Source organism: Lynx canadensis, chromosome A1 (genome assembly GCF_007474595.2).
Source record: "Lynx canadensis isolate LIC74 chromosome A1, mLynCan4.pri.v2, whole genome shotgun sequence".
In the NCBI taxonomy this organism is placed as follows: domain Eukaryota; kingdom Metazoa; phylum Chordata; class Mammalia; order Carnivora; family Felidae; genus Lynx; species Lynx canadensis.
In genome coordinates this window covers 21,570,831-21,589,857 of record NC_044303.2, presented here as the reverse complement: position 1 = coordinate 21,589,857, position 19,027 = coordinate 21,570,831, and the positions used below count along the sequence as shown (strand labels likewise).

General features: G+C 45.4%; 1 protein-coding gene across 1 annotated transcript in view; it reads right to left on the bottom strand.

Annotated features, from left to right (window-relative positions):
* EBPL (EBP like) overlaps positions 1-18,111 on the bottom strand; it is a 33,564-nt gene extending 15,453 nt beyond the window's left edge. The window contains exon 1 of the mRNA XM_030310200.1: positions 17,926-18,111. Coding sequence (XP_030166060.1) covers positions 17,926-18,096 — 171 coding nt within the window. The 5' untranslated portion in view covers positions 18,097-18,111. The remainder of the gene's footprint in view (positions 1-17,925) is intronic.
* Positions 18,112-19,027: the final 916 nt, after the last annotated feature.

Sequence of the window (19,027 nt, the reverse complement as noted above, 5' to 3'; positions counted from 1 at the left end):
GCCAGAGAAAACAGAACAACATTCATTATTAAGGGTGGGAGACTAAAGTGGAACAGAATAGAATCACTATGTAAATCCTGTCAAAATTTATTAGCATTTCCTATTCAGATTCACAAAATCTCAGCCTAATCAGACTTGATTTTTCCATGTCACGGCAACAGCACCCATCATTGTTTCTGGAAGGATCAGCTGCTCAGCCTCCTATGGACCTGGATGACAAGGCTTTGGTGACTTCATAAATCTATGCTGCCCAGCTGTCGTCCCCTTAATGACATGATGACTTCTGTTTGATGGAACCTGCCGGTGCAGACGCACTGCCGCCTGGTATTAATGGAGGACAGCGCTGGCCTTTTCAGAACCCGCGAAAGTTCTATTGTGCCCACATCGCAGCAGCTTAGTGTTCCATTTAGAACTTGAAAACATCTTTTAAGAATATGCCCTTCCCTGCCAACACAGTTATTCCTCAGATTAAGGATTTGAAAGGAAACTTTCCAAGGCTTATCTCAATTGGACAAGTGCATTGTTACTTTATTACACAGGGACAGGATGAAAATTAAAAGTTAATCCTAGGACAGAGTATGGCGAGAGGGGTCACGAAAAGGACAGAAGAAGACGGAATCAACCTTTGCTGAACTCTGCTAAGTGCCAGGCATCATGCCAAGTGTCCTACATCCTTGCAATTCAAATGTGGCTCGTGAATCCCAACTTGGGCATCTCCCAAGAGCTTGTCAGAAATGCAGAATTTCAGACCTAGATTTATGGAATCAGAATCTGCACCGTGAAAAGATCCCTGGGGTGATTCCTATGTACATTCAAGTTTGAGAAATACTGCCCCATTACAAAGCTCTATTTAATCCTCATGGCAATGCTTTGAAGAAAATATTTCCATACTTTATAGGTAAATGCTAGGGTGTGAATGTGTCCCACCCAAATGCATGTGTTGAAATTCTAATTCCCAAAGATGATGATATTAGAAGGTGGGGGCTTTGGGAGCTGCTCAGGTCATGAGGGTAGAGCCTTCCTGAATGCGATTAATGACTCTACGAAAGAGGCTCCAGTGAGATCCCTAGCCTTTCCACCAAGAGGACACAGCAAGAAGGCACCATCCAGACACCAGAGAGAGGGCCCTCACCTGCCATGACAGCAGCCTGATCTCGGACCGCCAGCTTCCTGAACTGAGAAAAATAAATTTTTGTTTATAAGCCACTCAATCGGTGGTATTTTGTCATAGCAGCCCAAACATATGAAGACAATAAGGAAACACAGACAGAAAATTTCCTTCTTTCTTCCCCTTCCTCCTTACAGAAAGAATTTGTGGTAGGGAAAAGGTTCTGTTCAGAATTTCACAGCTGGTAAATGGTAGAGCCAGCATTCAAGAGTGCATCTGTTAGACCCCTAAACCCATAATCTTTCTACCTTCCCTCCTGGACCCAGGCTTCCTGAGTAACAGTCAGATCCCTCTGGAACAGTGTTGAGTAATGAGGACGGAAAAGCGCCAGGAAACCAGGTCAGGAGAAATGGTGGAATGCACTGACACTAGGGGGCGCTGCAGTGTAGACAGGGGATTCTACTTCCTTTTGGATTGCATAGGGCAGAACTAGGACCAATGAAGAGAAGTCCTAAGGAGACTAATTTCACCTCACCATAAGGAAGAATTTTCTTATCACCAGAGCTATTTAATTCTGGAAAGCTGGTATTGGCTGAAAGTTTTCAACCTATATCTGTCTGGGTTATTGGTAAAATACCTATTTCAAAGGGGATATGGGACTTATTGGCCCCCTGAGCCCCTTCCTAGACCGAGGTGGCTGTCTTGTTCTCCATACATGGTACTGGGCATTTCTTTAGATGTGTTCATCATGATGCATGCCATGCCCAGGCTAGCCCCCAGTCCCCAGAGAGTGGACAGCCATGGGAAATTGAGGTTTACACAGTGACAGGCACTGCTTTGGCTAGAGGTGACTGAGCCAGAGGACAAGGAGGGATGACAGGACTCCAGAACAGACAACTCACAAGCTGGCTGCTGGCCTACGAAGCGGCCTATCCAAAAAGCCACATTCAAACAGGGACAGGCTGGGCCAATGACATTCTCAACTCTCTGAAACAGAAACTGACAAACAGGGGAGTGAATCCAAACTGATTCTGAAGGCAAGTATGTAGGAGAGGTCATGAGAGGCAGACAACAACTTGACATTATGAATAAACTCAAGTTACAAGGAAGCATGGATGAGTAAGGAAGGTGTAGTATTTGCTAGGGCTGCTATAATAAAGTACCACAAGCTGCGCGGCTTAGAACAATACTTACCATCTCACAGTCCTGGAAGCTGGATGTCCAGGATCAACGTGTCAGCACGGCTAGTTCATTCTGAGGGTTTTGAGGGAGAGCGTATTCCAGAACTTCCCATTCCAGAACTTCTCCAAGATGCTAGGGGTTTGCCTGCAATCCTTGGTGTTCTGTGGCTTGTAGAAGCATCACCCTGATCTTTGCCTTCATCTTTACATGGAACATGTTTGTGTCTCTGGGTCCTGATTTCCCTTTTTTGTTTCTTTTTTTTAAGTTTATTTATTTTGAGAGAGAGAATGCAAGTGCACACGTGCAAGAGAGGGGGAGGTGCAGAAGAGAATCCCAAACAGGCCCCAAGGTGTCAGAGCAGAGCCTGATGTGGGGCTCCAACCCACGAACCGTGAGATCATGACTGGAGCCAAAATCAAAGGTCTGACACTCAACTGACTGAGCCACCCAGGTGCCCCTCAATTTCCCTTTTTATTTTTTTTTTTATTAAATTTTTTTTTCAACGTTTATTTATTTTTGGGACAGAGAGAGACAGAGCATGAACGGGGGAGGGGCAGAGAGAGAGGGAGACACAGAATCGGAAACAGGCTCCAGGTTCTGAGCCATCAGCCCAGAGCCCGACGCGGGGCTCGAACTCACGGACCGCGAGATCATGACCTGGCTGAAGTCAGACGCTTAACCGACTGCGCCAACCAGGCGCCCCCAATTTCCCTTTTTAAAAGGACACCAGTCATACTGGATGAAGGCCCACCCTTAATGGCCTCATTTAACTACCTGTGTAAAGACCTCATCTCTAAGTAGGGCCACATTCTGATGTAGTGAGGGTTAGGACTCCAACATGTTCTGTTGAGGGGAGGACACAATTCAACGAAAAATACATGCATATGAGTAGATGCTATGGGGATACACAAAAAGAATAAAGGACGAGAAAGCCAGCAAGTAACAGAAAGAGAAGCAAACCTAGAGGGGAGCCATGAGGCAGTTAAGTTACCTTAACGCAGAGCTGCCTGTGAATCAGAACCAACCTCCAGTGGCCCAGCTACATCTCAGTTTCTGCTGCATTTCCATGAGTTGCCCTGTGTGCCCATCCATCACTTGAACTAGCTTGAGTAAATAAATGCAGAGGTTCTTGCCCCAAAGAGCTTCACTAACAGGTATACCATGCAAGTAAAATCTCGAATAACACAAAAGCTTCTCTGAATCTCTTCCACAAAGTGGTTGTGATTTGGGGCCGTGATTTTGGAAGGGCAGAAACAAATTCTCCAGTGGAAAGCATCACTCTAGCCAACTTGCTTTTCATTTGGCTAATGGAGCTGATGGTCATAAAACATCTTGAGGTCTTTGAGATGAAATCAGTTTTGCAAATGAACTATGCAGCCAGGCAGTGCATCTTTGAAGATGCAAAGGTGGGAAAGTAATAGTCTTTGTCCCCAAGGGACTCACAGCTTCTGCAAGAGAGGCAGTAACTCCCTGACACCCCTCCAGAAATAGCCTGTGGTCCATCGTGATAGAGAGCTCACAAAGAGTTGGGGCAATACTAAATATAATGATAACCAGAAAATAGTGATGAAATCTGCCTCAGGGGTTTCTCTCAGAGGGGTGTGTGTGTGTGTGCATGTGTGCGTGTGTACATGTGTGTGCGTGTGTGTGTGTGTGTTTGCACGCACATACCCAGAATATGTAAAAAGCCCTTTTCCCACAAGGAACTACTCATCCCAAGACTTGGGATAAACCAGCTTTCTTCTTTCTTCTAATTCCCTTCTTTTTGTATTATTAAAAAAAAAAAGCTGTTCTGCCTCAGTTTAAATATAAACAATGCTGTTAGATATCTTCAAATCACTATTTCTTTACCCTTGGCAGTTTTGGGTAGATGACAGAAGACTTTCTGGAGTCAGATTTTCTGGAGGGAGAAGGCAGGACAAAAGCTAGAACAGGAAGACAAGGAGACACAGGAAAGGTTTGGAGGTCAAAAGTGAAAGAGACAGCAGGTAGGGTGACCCCCCCCCCCCATCTCAGGAACACCTTCAGTCCCTGGGAAACGGGGACTGTTGGTCACCCCACCATGGGGGACAAAAGGTGGCAGGGTGAGGGGGTGGCCCAGTGAGAACGTGGAGAGGTGCCTACAGCTTCAGAGAAGCTCTCTGCATTGGGAAGGAGAGGCATCCTGCCTCTGGCTCCCTCTTTTGAGAAGGTGCCCACCCACTCAGGTAGGCTGTGCAAAGCATTTAAATGGCCACAGCTCTTCCGGTGTGGGAGCGTATGGGGCTATCAAACCTTTGATGCCACCTCCTTGTTGGAGCCCTTGGCTGCTATCACTAAGCTTCCTCAAGATAGACTGTGAGGTGTAAGGCAATTCTCTTGGGTCTTGGCCATTGCCAGCAGGTTGGGTTTGGGGCATGGAGTTTCCTCAGCCCCGCGGGATCAGGGCTGCCGTGATGTCAGCGGCCGCTCAAACACAGGGTACGAGTGAAGGGGAGACACTGATTGCTGGACCAATCATAGGAGAACCTGGGGGCGATGAGCTTGGGGGTTGCTGACATTTGTAATTCCATAAATGTCTGAGCATGTGCTCCTTGTTCTTCCTTCCGATTGTGTCCCTGTCAATATCCTCATTGTGATACTGTAATTTTGCAAGGTGTTATCATTAGAGAAACTGGATAAAGTGCACATGGGATCTCTCTATATTAAAACAATACCAAGTGTTATGTACCAAATGTGTCTCCTCAAATATATCTGCTGAAGCCCTAACCCCCAATGTGATGGTATTTAGGGGTGGGGCCTGTAGAGATGATGGAGTTTAAATGAGGTCATGAGGGTAGAGCCCCCATGATGGGATTAGCACCCTCATAAGAAGAGGAAGAGAGACAAAGGCTCTGTCTGAGCCATGTCAGGACTCAGCAACAGGCAGCCATCCGCAAGCCAAGAAGTGTCTCACCAGAACCCGACCATGGTAGCAGCATGATCTTGAACTTTCAAGCGTCTCAAACATGAGAAATAAACGTCTGTTCTGTAAGCCACCAGTCTATGATATTTTTGTTGCAACAGCTGCAGCAGACTAAGACACCAAGTGCTGGTGAGGATGTGGACCAGTTAGAACAATGAAACATTGCTGGTGGGAATGGACATCGTAGAGCCCTTTGGAAAATGTTTGGCAGTTGCTACTCTGGTTAAAGAATCACACTCCCAGGCATTTACCCAGGAGAAATGAAAACACATGCCCACACAAAGACTTGTACACAGACACTCATAGCAGCATTATTTATAAAAGTCTAAAACTGGAAACAGCGCCTAGGGGCGCCTGGGTGGCTCATTGGTTAAGCATCCAACTCTTGGTTTCAGCTCAGGTCATGATCTCGCGGTTTGTGAGTTTGAGCCCCACATCGGGCTCTGCGTTGATGGTGGCTTTGCATTGATGGTGCAGAGCCTCCTTGGGATTCTTGCTCTCCCCCTCTGTCTCTGCCCTTCCTCGGTTCATGCTCTCTCTCTCTCTCTCTCTCTCAAAATAAATAAGTAAACTTAAAAAAATTTAAAACTAGAAACAGCACCATTTTTCATTAACTGGTAAATAGATACATAAATTGGGATATATCCATGTAGTGGGACAATATTCAGTAGCTTAAGCTAAATAAGACTACCTATTGTATGATTTCATTTATAGGAAATTCTTTTTTTTTTTTTCAACTTTTTTTTTTTTATTTTTATTTTTGGGACAGAGAGAGACAGAGCATGAACGGGGGAGGGGCAGAGAGAGAGGGAGACACAGAATTGGAAACAGGCTCCAGGGTCTGAGCCATCAGCCCAGAGCCCGACGCGGGGCTCGAACTCACGGACCGCGAGATCGTGACCTGGCTGAAGTCGGACGCTTAACCGACTGCGCCACCCAGGCGCCCCCATTTATAGGAAATTCTAGAAAGAGTAAAACTTTAATGCCAGGAAAGCAGATCAATGTTTCCTGGTGCCAAAGGTCGGGGCGGGGAACATCTGCAAAGGGATGGGAGAAACCTCCGTAAAAAGTGACAGAAATGTTCTATATGGTGACTGTGATGGTGCTCACATAGCTCTGCACACTCACTAAACTCATCAAACTGTACTCCTAACGGGTGGGTTTTATTGTGTGCAAATTATCACTCAATAAAGCTGGAACGGGGAGAACAAGAATTTAGAAAAGTGGCTGGTTACTATATAGATATAGATATAACTCAATAGTTTTCACTTATAGCAATAATCAGTTAAAATACAAAGGAAAAATATCTCATGGTAGCAATAAAACTCTAAGAATACTTAGAAATAATTTTTTAAGTTTATTTGAGAGAGAGCAACTGGGGGACGGACAGAGAGAGAGGGAGAGGGAGAGAATCCCAAGCAGGCTCCATCCACACCGTTAGTGGAGAGCCCAATGCGGGGCTCAATCTTACAAACCATGAGATCATGACCTGTACTGAAGTCAGACGCTTAACTGAATGAGGTACCCAGAAACCCCTAGAAGCAAATTTTAAGATGGGGTGCCTCAGTTGGTTGAGCATCTGACTCTTGATTTCGGCTCAGGTCATGATCCCAGGATCATGAGATCAAGACCCATGTGGGGGCTCCTCAGAGAGCATGGAGTCTGCTTGGGATTCTCTCTCCCTCCCTCTCTCTCTCTCTGTCCCTCCCCTGATTGTGCTCTCTCTAAAATAAAAAAAATAAAAAATAAAAAATAAAAAGAATTTTAAGAGACTGTAACCAAAGATTTAAATAAATTGAGATACACTTAGTTCTTAGAAGAGACTCAGTATTGTAAAGACATCACTTAATCTCAAATTAATGTATGGGTTTAAGGAAATCCCAAACCGAATGCAAATTGGTGCAGCCACTCTGGAAAACAGTGTGGAGGTTCCTCAGAAAATTAAAAATAGATCTACCCTATGACCCAGCAATAGCACTGCTAGGAATTTACCCAAGGGATACAGGAGTACTGACGCATAGAGGCACTTGTACCCCAATGTTTATAGCAGCACTCTCAACAATGGCCAAATTGTGGAAAGAGCCTAAATGTCCATCAACTGATGAATGGATAAAGAAATTGTGGTTTATATACACAATGGAGTACTACGTGGCAATGAGAAAGAATGAAATATGGCCCTTTGTAGCAACGTGGATGGAACTGGAGAGTGTAATGCTAAGTGAAATAAGCCATACAGAGAAAGACAGATACCATATGGTTTCACTCTTATGTGGATCCTGAGAAACTTAACAGGAACCCATGGGGGAGGGGAAGGAAAAAAAAAAAAAAAAGAGGTTAGAGTGGGAGAGAGCCAAAGCATAAGAGACTGTTAAAAACTGAGAACAAACTGAGGGTTGATGGGGGGTGGGAGGGAGGGGAGGGTGGGTGATGGGTATTGAGGAGGGCACCTTTTGGGATGAGCACTGGGTGTTGTATGGAAACCAATCTGACAATAAATTTCATATACTGAAAAAAAAAGAAAAAGAAAGAAAGAAAATCCCAAACCAAAATACCAAGTTTCAGAACCTGGCAAATTCATCTGAAATTCATGTGGAAGAATTCATTTTAAAGTGTTTAAAAATGAGTGGTAAGAAGTTTGCTTTGTCAGATAGATATTAAAGTTCACTATAAGGAAGGCACCTGGCTGGCTCAGTCGGCAGAGTATGCCTCCTGATCTTGGGGTCACGAGTTCGAGCCCCATATTGGGCATGAAGCCTACTTAAAAAAATAAGAAGGGATGCTTGGGTGGCTCAGTCCGTTAAGTGTCCGACTTTGGCTCAGGTCATGATCTCGCGGTTTCTGAGTTCGAGCCCTGCATCGGGCTCTGTGCTAATGGCTCTGTGCTGACAGCTCGGAGCCTGGAGCCTGCTTCGGATTCTGTGTCTCCCTCTCTCTCTCTGCCCCTCCCCTGCTCACGCTCAGTCTCTCTCTCTCTCTCAAAAATAAAGAAAAACACTAAAACATTTTTTTTTCAATAAAAAAAGGGAAAAAAGAGATTATCCTTTGGGGTGCCTGGTTAGTGCAGTTGGTAGGGCATGGGACTCCTGATCTCAGGGTAGTGAATTTGAGCCCCACATTGGGTATAAAGATTATAAATAAGTAAACTTAAAAAAATAAAATAAAATTCAGGATAAGGCTAAAGTAATAGAAACTGTATAGACAGAACAGAAACTAAAATATTCATAAAACAACCAAATTTTATTTTTTATTTTCTTCTTATTTTTTTTATCTGAGAGAGAGAGAGAGATAGAGAGAGACAGAGAGGGGGAGAGAGAGGGAGGGAGGGGGAGAGAGAGAGAGAGAGAGAGAGAGAGAGAGAGAGAGAGAGAGAATATCTTAAGCAGGCTCCACACTCAGCATGGAGCCTGACATGGGGCTTGATCCATGACCCTAGGATCACGATCTAAGCAGAAATCAAGAGTCAGATGCTTAACCAACTGAGCCACCCAGTCGCCTCCGTAACCACATTTTAAAAATCTCCCAATTTATCTACGCATAATACGTGGGAAAAGGATGGATTAGTCAACAAACGCAGCTGAGACACCTTCTCGGCCAAACAGAAGAGCGTGCATAAGGAAATGTGAGTGACATCATCTGTACTATCATGTGACATCCCTTTCAGATCAATAAGGAAAGATGAGCCCTACAGAAAAACAGGCTATTAGGAGGTGGACTCTACGGATCTAAGCCTCAAATTCTTATTTTAAGCCTGGCACAGAACAGCAGGCTTGCTGGCCTTCTAGGAAGCATGGGGCTCCGTCAGTGAGGGTATCAGCTGTGATCAGGATGGAGCAAAGGTTACACACTCCTTTTCTTCTGGGAATCACGTAAGTCTCCTGGGATCTCATGAGACCCTACAAAAAAAGGAAAACCCCCACGAACTGAGGTTGAATTTCCAACTGCTGGACAAGATGCGAGCTTGCCAATTCAATTTATTTTGATTGTTTTCAGTTCTATTAAACATCCTACAGAAGTAAAGATACCTGCTCTAGGAATTTATTATAGATTTTTGGCTGGTTTTAGTGGCAAAAGCAATTAGACATAACCTGAGGTTGCACAGTCGGTTCAATTATCCATGCTAAGGAACAGTACACAACTGTTAAGAAAAAGGGTATCAGGGCACCTGGCTGGCTTAGTCAGTAGAGCACATAACTCTTGATCATGGGGCCATGAGTTTGAGCCCCACATAGGGTGAAGAGATTACTTAAAAAAAAGAGAGAAGGGATATCTTGGCTTTGGTCCCCTGGAAAGCATTATACTGTGTTCCACTACTTTTATGGGAATTGTTCTCCCAGGGAGACTGGAAGGTGGAAGCAGGTGGGGGGTGGGAAACGAGACAGAGAAGGACAAACCAGGTCTGAGGCAGCATTACTGAGCTTAGTAACTTAGTAGCAGCACTCAGTAACAGGCTAGCTGTCTCAATGTTGAATTTTTCCAGAGACTGTATGAACTACTGCTTCTCTAGGGAGTCCTTCTCTGGGGAAGGGAGGAAGAATTGATCCCGGGGCTCCCAAATGTCACTGCCAAAGGTTCATTCCATGGCAGGTGTGTGGAAGGTGAGTGGGTCTCAAGGATCTCACACCTCAGCTGCGTCCAAGGGGCCTGGGGCAGGAGGCGAGAGCAGGTGCTGCCTGCTCCGGGAGGCGAATGAAGTCAAAGTTAGAGTTGGCTGCCATGGTGGTGGCTGGACAGAACATTTTGTCGAGGGTGAAATGAGACCAAGAACCGACTTGAGCCAGGGCAAAAGAGGTATCTGATTCAATAATGACACCTAGCACTGGCCCAGGTGTGAGAAAGTTGCTGATGGGAATATAAATGGTCACTATCTTTCTGGAGTTCTTAAAAACTCTTTTCCTTTAGGGGCGCCTGGGTGGCGCAGTCGGTTAAGCGTCCGACTTCAGCCAGGTCACGATCTCGCGGTCCGTGAGTTCGAGCCCCGCGTCAGGCTCTGGGCTGATGGCTCAGAGCCTGGAGCCTGTTTCCGATTCTGTGTCTCCCTCTCTCTCTGCCCCTCCCCCGTTCATGCTCTGTCTCTCTCTGTCCCAAAAATAAATAAAAAATGTTGAAAAAAAATTTAAAAAAAAATAAATAAAATTATGAGGCAGTTCAAGAGATAGTGATATGGATGGTCACTGAACACAGTTAAGTGAAAAAAGCAGCAGAGAATGATTAGTATGACCCCATTTTTATAAAAAAGAACTCTGAAAAACATTTATCTGGATATATATTTTCATATAAATTCTGGAAGACTATTCTTAAGAATACTAACCGTAATTATCTCCGGCTAGTTTTACCTTCTTCCTTTTGGATATGTAAATGTTATATGTTTTGCAACGATCCTGGGAATACACAACTTAAAGTAATGTTCCCTCTACCACTCTCGTTCTCTCTCTAAAAATAAAATAAAATAAAATAAAATAAAATAAAATAAAATAAAATAAAATAAAATAAAATAAAATAATAAATTTATAAAAAATGGGCGCCAGGTGGCTCAGTTGATTAAGTATCTGACTCTTGACTTCAGCTCAGGTCATGAATCTCATGGTTTGTGGGACTGAGCTCTGAATCGGGCTCCGTGCTAGGCGTGGAGCCTGTTTGGAATTCTTTCTCTCTCCCTCCCTCTCTCTCTCATCACTCTTGTGTGCACTCTCTCTCTCTCCTTATAAAAATAAAATACAATAATTTAAAAAACGATTTACGCCAATTTTGTTTTAAAAAGACTAGGGGCGCCTGGGTGGCGCAGTCGGTTAAGCGTCCGACTTCAGCCAGGTCACGATCTCGCAGTCCGTGAGTTCGAGCCCCGCGTCGGGCTCTGGGCTGATGGCTCAGAGCCTGGGGCCTGTTTCCGATTCTGTGTCTCCCTCTCTCTCTGCCCCCCCCCCCCGTTCATGCTCTGTCTCTGTCCCAAAAATAAACAAACGTTGAAAAAAAAAAATTAAAAAAAAAAAAAAAAAGACTGACGCAGAAAAAACATTCTAACCTTTTAGATGTTTGAGCTATTTGAGGCTTAACATGTGACTGATAACTACTATAAGTTAAAATGATAGAATCATTCTTCCATTCATTGAATATTAACAAATTCTCCAGAACGGCTGGTACAAACCAGGCACCACGCCAGGTACTGGGGATAGAGGAAGACCAAATAGTTACAAACTGTGTTTCATGTTACAAAAGGAAAAAAACAAAATCAACATGGTATTTCCCTAGAAGGAACATCTCTTCCATTTCAAAGGAAATCAATTTTCGCTGCATTAAAATTTTTTGAAGTATTTATACACTTCATCTTATATTTTAGGTCAATTACAAAAAGACATTCAATTAAATGGTAAAATGTACTTAAAAGTTTTTAAATATCAGTCATAAAAAAATCCAAAAAACAAACTGAGAATCCAGATCAGGAGGCCAGTAAGAAGATACATATGTAGACCTTCTTTTGTTATTATAGAGTTTAATGCGGTTCTGAGCTTCCGAGCAGCCAAGTGAAAGGGGAAAAACATTAACATTGTTCTTGCTGTGAGAAAGCAATAGACCAATTTTTTTTTAAATTTTTTTTTAATGTTTATTTATTTTTGAGACAGAGAGAGACACAGCATGAGCAGGGAAGGGGCAGAGAGAGAGGGAGACACGGAATGTGAAGCAGGCTCCAGGCTCTGAGCTGTCAGCACAGAGCCCGACGCGGGGCTCGAACTCACGAACTGTGAGATCGTGACCTGAGCCGAAGTCAGACGCTTAACCGACTGAGCCACCCAGGCGCCCCAGCAATAGACCAATTTTTTAAGGAGAAACTAAGCTTCTCCCAGCACTACCTGCAAAAGAAATTTCTCACATGGGTTACGCTGAGAGTGACATCAATAACTGTTATTCTCCGTATGAAACACCTAGGGAAAAATTCTCTGCTGCTCTCGAAGTTCTGAGAGGACACAGGCCATCCGTTCTCTCTGTGTCCAGCACAGCACCGGGCACCCAGGTGGACTCCAATCTTGTGGACATGAGGAGCACCAGAATAGGATTTCATTCTGAGCTGTGGCTACACAGACATCTGTCCCAATTGCTAGGTGGCACGTCTTATGCAATGACGTTAGAAAACAAACTGAGTTCTGGTCTGCAGAACTGCAAGGGCCGTGCACCCACACCCTGAAAAAGGCCAGCAGGTCACTATGGGTGCTGTTCTTTGGACTTGCAACTTGGCATCATTTCTAAGCTTGTGTTAGGGTTCTCCCAAGACACAGAACAGTGGATGGGCATACACACAGACACACACACACACGAAGAGACTGAGTCTAAGGAAGTGGTTTATAGGATTATGAAGGCTGGCAAGTGCCATAACCCACAGGGTGAGTGCAAGCTGGAGACCCAGGAAAGCTGATGATGTAGTTTTAGTCTGAGGCCGGAGGCCTGAGACCCAGGAGAACTGACAATGTAGCTTTAGTCCAAAGGCTACATACAGGCTTGAGAGCCAGGAAAAGCCACTGTGTCAGTTTGAGACTGAAGGAGGAAAAGGCCAATGCACCGGTGCAAAGGCAGTCAGCCAGGAGGCATTCTAGCTCCTTCTACGGAAGGTCAGCCTTTTTGTTGTATTCAGACCTTCAGCTGAGTGGATGGGGTCCACTCACATTTAGGGAGGGCAATCTGCCTTGCTCAGTCTACCAATTTAAATGTCACTTAATTTAATTAATGTATTTATTTTAAAGTAGGCTCCACACCCAACATAGGGCTTGAACTCACGACCCTGAAATCAAGAGTCACATGCTCTACTGACTGAGCCAGCCAGGCGCCCCATAAATGTTCATCTTATCCAAAACACCCTCGCAGAACATTCAGGATAACACGTGGGCGAATAACTGGCCATGCCACGGCTCAGCCAGGTTGACACAGAAAATTAACCACCACAAAGCTTTACCACTAATATTCAGCAAGACCAACCGTGACTCACCAGATCTGCCAAACGGCACGGAGGCTATAAATGCATTCACCAGAGAGGGTATCTATCTTAGAGCAAAACCAACGAAGAGGAAAAGGAAAACAGAGACAGTAACAGACTGTGAGCTAAAAGGCAACTTGAGACCTAATGATAAAGCAAGTAGGAGGAGGAAGAAATTTTTAGAATCCCAAGAGTCGGAGGCTGAAGTGATTGTGGTGGAAGGTGGGAACAGATGGTGATGCTAAATGGAAAAGGGTAATGTCCAAAATACACAAATTAATAGGGACTTGAGCAGCCACTGGGACTCAGGACTTGTTAAAGAACGACTCTTGGGGGTTAAGGTAGAATGAATGGAGACAACTGAAGCCAGTGTTTTCCGTGACAACTGCCCCTCACCCTGATGGACAAGCCTCGGTCAGGCTCTCAGTGACAGAAGCGTGGGAGGAACTAGTCAGACGGGTTTGTTGCAAGGACATGTGGTAGACTGAGGCAGGTTCAGCTCTGCTGTGCGTTAATTCACGCAGGCAGGCACCGCACCAGACAGCATGTGCTACACAGCCCACTTCTCTGCCCCTTCACTCTTCCTTCGACCATGTTCTTGCTCACAGATGCTCCCAGACCTTCCCCTCTCAGACAGAACCTAAGATTCCTGCCTGGTCCCTCGATGTCTCTTGAGCTCCCTGCCTACACCCCCCACCTCCTCCTCCCACCAAATCTCTTGGAGGTCTTCATAGGCTGCCTCCACGTCTTTGCTACCCCACCTGCTAAGCCCTTGTCTTTAGCTTCTCAAACAATACCACTTTTACCAATGACTTTTTTTTTTTTTTAAGTAAACTTTACACCCAATGCAGGGCTTGAACTCATGACCTAAAATCAAAAAGTCAAAGGCTCCACCAACTGAGCCAGCCAGATGCCCCTACAAATGGTTTCTTCTTCTTCAAGTTTATTTATTTTGAGAGAGAGAGAGAGAACGAGCCGGGGAAGGGCAGAGAGAGAGAGGGAGAGAGAGGATCCCAAGCAGGCTCTGCGTTAACAGCACAGAGCCCAATGCGGGGCCCGAACTCAAGAACCATGAGACCACGCTGAAACCGAGAGTCAGTCCCTTAACCGACTGTGTCACCCAGGTGCCCCCTACCAATAGCTTCTTAATCACTGGACCCAGAGGCTCTGGCTCAGCCCTCACCATTTTTTTTTTTTTTAAATGGTGCTACAACAATTAACAGTGATGTTGAAATTCCTTCCCTTGGGTCCCAGGGCCCAGCACTATCCTGGTTCTTGGTCTGGTCCACTGGTCTGGTCCACTGTCTCCCCTTCCTACTCATTCAATATATATATACATTTTTAGACACTTAAAGATTCTGCTCTCATTCCTCAGCGTTTGCACCTTTCTATTCTCTCCTCAGAAATCACTCACTCCCAGAGCTTCCTGCTGTCTCCTCCAACGCAGTAAAAAGGTCCAACTCTCTCCATTCTGCCCTGAATCCATCTCACCAGCTTGTCTTGGGTTTTCAACTGCCTTCTGACCATTTGTCCTCAACTACACACCGGAACCCCAGATTCATAGTTCTAATATCTGATCTTCCTGTCTTCATTAACCTTGTCAACATTATCCGTGTTAGCCAGATTCTAAACTCCAACACCATCTCCATCCCTGATGTATAAGTGGTCACTGTGACCTATAACATTCTCCCCTGGAAGGTCTCTCGTATTTATCTCTCCTCCCCATTTTAACTTCCAATACCACCTTAGCTCAGCCCTCTTTTATCTCCTAAAATACTGCAATTGTTTTTAGCTGATCTTCTTGCCCCTCAACTATCCTTTGCAACCCAGCATGCACTGCACTGGGAGAGCATTCTCCATGTATATCTCGTATTCCTGCACTGACTGAGGTCCCTGAGCACAGGCATTTACACCAATTTAAGAATATTTACATAAGGAGACACTCCAAGGTAGTAAAGCCTGGAGAGACCTCTCCGTCCCAAGATGTTCCAGGGTGGTAAAGATAAAGACCCTGCCTTTCCTCCCCAGAGATCTGTTTACATTCTGAGTAAAGATAAACACTCTCCGCAGAGAAGGAGGAGCAGGTCACCAGCAACTCCATATGAGATGGGAGCCTAAGTGTGCAGTTCCTCACCGGTAATGCACCCATTGCATGGGCAGGTACCAACGGGCCCTCCTCACTGTGTTGCCCTGTGGCACGTGGGGGAATCAATCAGGATAATTTACTTCTTTCCCAGGTAGACCCTGTGTTCTAGTCAATCAGGATGTGTTTCCCAAAACACAGGCATACATATCCTTCCTCCACGCCCTGGCCATGCCTAGAATGCTATACCTAGATTGCAGATGAGGGGAAAAAACCAGGAGGCGCCAGTGCACAACACGCCCATGGCCAACTCTGAGAAACAGTGAGCCAGACCACCGATTTCTTTACGTATGTTGCCATGGCCCCTTCCAGGTGCACTGGTGGGAAATCAGCCTGGCCATAACCAACTGAACTGAAGACCAGTGCGGCAGCCCCTGGTGACCACAGTCCAGTTGGACATCGGGGAGCTGAAGTGCCCTCTGGGAACGCTTAGCTTGAAACACTGTTGAACCGGGAGCTCTGCATTTGATGGTGTCCAACAAATCCAAACATTTCCTCCCCTCTGAGAAAGTTAAAGGCGTAAGAAGAGGCAGCTCAGGTTCCAGTGTGAATAAGTGAGTTGTAGTTTCAGTTCTCCGTGAGGCTCTATTTTCCAATCCTAGCCTCTGCCACATTTCTCGGTATTCGTGCAGCAAACTCCCTACCAAAGAGAATACGGGCATGTGTTTTTCTTGCAGGCCTCAACGTTAATCCAAGTGCCCCCCTCACCGATCCCTAAGGTAAGTATACACAGATGCTAGTCAAAGAACTGTGTGTAAATTGCAAAATAGAAACATACCCATTAATATGAACTGGTTCAATTACCGTATTTCATCATGAATTATAAGATACATCCCAATTTTGGGGCACCTGGGTGGCTCAGTTGGTTAAGCGTCCGACTTCAGCTCAGGTCATGATCTCACAGTTCATGAGTTCGAGCCCCATGTCAGGTTCCATGCTGATAGCTCAAAGCCTGGAGCCTGCTTCCAATTCTATGTCTCCCTCTTTCTCTGCTCCTCCCCTGCTCACTCTGTCTCTCCCTCAAAAATAAATAAACATTAAAAAAAAAAAAGATACATCCCAATTTCACAGACATAAAATATCAATAAAATAGCCCACAGTGGTTTTATGTCATTGGTCATTCTAATATGGGGGGGGAAATATGCACTTTTTAAAAAACTAAGGTACGGTGCATTCATACAGTGGACTCTTCTGCAGTTGGGACAGGTAAAATAAGAGCTGTGGGAGGGACATTTCCTTCAGGACAGAGGGTGGGAGGAAACCAGAGCAACGACTCCATGCATTGGGTCATATACCTCAAGTTGCCACAAATGGAGATGTACCTGGTGTTACCTGTAAAAGGCTGCGCTTGAAAGGCAGACTTGATTTTACTAAACTAGGTGATGGACATATGGGTATATGTCTTAGTATTATTATACATTTTTGTACGTCTAAAATATGTTATAATACATTTTCTTTAAGCGGGCCTAGCCACCTGTTTTGCTGCCCCTGTTCTTTGGGAGACCCTGTGTCCAACGAGAGCTTAAAAAGTCAATTCCATAAACAAAAGAGTTGAAGGAACTATTCGCTGTCTCTTATTTCCACTTGTAAACTATTAGGAAAGAAAGAATTTTGCATTCCAGTAACATCTGGTATGTGCACATATCCAATTGATAAACATTTAGAAACCTAAATAATTATGAAAGATCTTGCTTTCTCCTTCCTTAATACTATAGACTCTGGTTTCACATCAACCACAGGTCTGCCTAGATTTAAGCAAGGTCAAATTTGCAAAAAAGCTATTTTGGCATAGTTATTAAAAAAAAAAAACACTTAAAAGTGTGTGCATAGTGGAAGGGGGCATTTCAATAGAATTCCCTTAAATACTAACCTCCTCGCTATTTATAAAGTGGTTTGAATTTTGAGGGACACGAATTCTCAAAGCCCGGTTTGATACAAAGGGTGCAAGCTTTGGAGCCAGACTCAAGTCAGAACTCAAGGTGGGTGGCACGGTGAAGTCACCTAACTTCCCAGGGCTTGCTTTCTCCTCTGTAAAATAGGGTCAATAAATAAGTTACAGGGTATTGTAAAGATCAGAAATATTAAACACAGCGCTGTGCCTGGCATACAGTCATTACCCAAAACAGGGTGATTACTTTTAGGACACCGGGCTTTTTTGTTTTGGTACAGGCTCGCGGACTTTGCGCAGTGCGCCTCCTCGTCTCTCCTTGCTCTCTTTGGAGCATTCAAAAACTCTCTCGCTCTCCATTAGTTTCAGTTCAAACGTGCAGGTTACAAGTCAAGAAAGCCAAGGCCTTTGGGCTGCTTACAATCAAACTAACATAACAGTACAGAAATAATTTTCAGAGATTTTTTGTTCGCTTGTTTTTAATTTGGTAGAGGAACGGCTGCGCCCCCTGGGAAGATGCGCTTTCTACGGACTAGGGAACCGAGAGGTGGTGCAGCATCGCGGCCTCCAAGCACCTTCGGGGTCTCCGCAGACTTCCCGCCCCAGGGCTTGGGGCGGCCAAAGGGTCTCCCGGTCCTCTACCGGAAACTCCCGCTACCGGGGAGGGGAGGGTCCCGAGAGCGGAGGCGTCCGCACTTACCAGGGCGAAGTGCACCAGGGCGTCATAGCACAGCCAGGCGAGCACGCCGCGGTCCGCCGCCGCCCGCCCGCGGCCCAGGCGCAGGCCCAGCGCGCAGCCCGCGACCAGCAGCGCGGCGCACAGCAGCAGCGAGCGCCCCGCCGCAGCCCCCAGCTCCCAGCCCGCGCCCATGCTTCCGGCGGCGGCCGGGAGAGCCAGGAAAGGGGGGGATGCGGGGAAGGGGCGGGGCGGGGCCGGGCCGCCGGGGAGGGGCGGGGCCGCTCGGTCTGGGCGGGCGGGTGAACGGCTTCCCTTCCCGTCTGGCGTCCCGGCCACCCAGCTGCGCCCGGAGCTTTTCAGAAGAGTGAGGATCTTGCTCGCGAAGTCGCCCAACTGCCAGAACCAAACCTGTTCCCAGCCCAACACCAAGGGACTGGTAGTAGAGCCACATTTTCTGATGCGGTTTGATTTTCCACAAGGTTCAAAACCTTAAGCAACAAAGTGAAGTCCAAAATGTTAGAAATTTTGCCCATAGACTGGGAAGAATTTTAGGGAGCAAAGAGTCTAATTAGGATCCTGCAAGTCTTGCAGGAGACGTGAGGGCCAAGGGCATTTTCAGCCACCAGCAGGCTTTTTAAAGCTGTTGTGGCTTACTCTGACCCTTTTTTTTTCCTCTCTTCCAAGGCATTTTTAATTTTTTTCTCTATTTATTTTTTATAATTTACATCCTAGTTAGTTAACATATGGTGCAATAATGGTTTCAGAGTAGATTCCGTAAGCCGCTTACCCATTTAGCGCATCCCCCCTCCCACAACCCCTTCAGCAACCCTGTTTATTCTCTGTATTTTAGTGTCTTATGTTTTGTCCCCTCTCTGTTTTTACACCAATTTTGATTCCCTTATATTCATCTGTTTTGTATCTTAAAGTCCTCATGTGAGTGAAATCATATGGTATTTGTCTTTCTCTGACTAATTTCGCTTACCCTCTAGTTCCCTCCACATAGTTGCAAATGGCAAGATTTCATTCTTTTTGATTGTCGAGTAATACTTCATTGTATATATACCACATCTTCTTTATCCGTTCATCCATTGATGGACATGTGGGCCCTTTCCATACTTTGGAA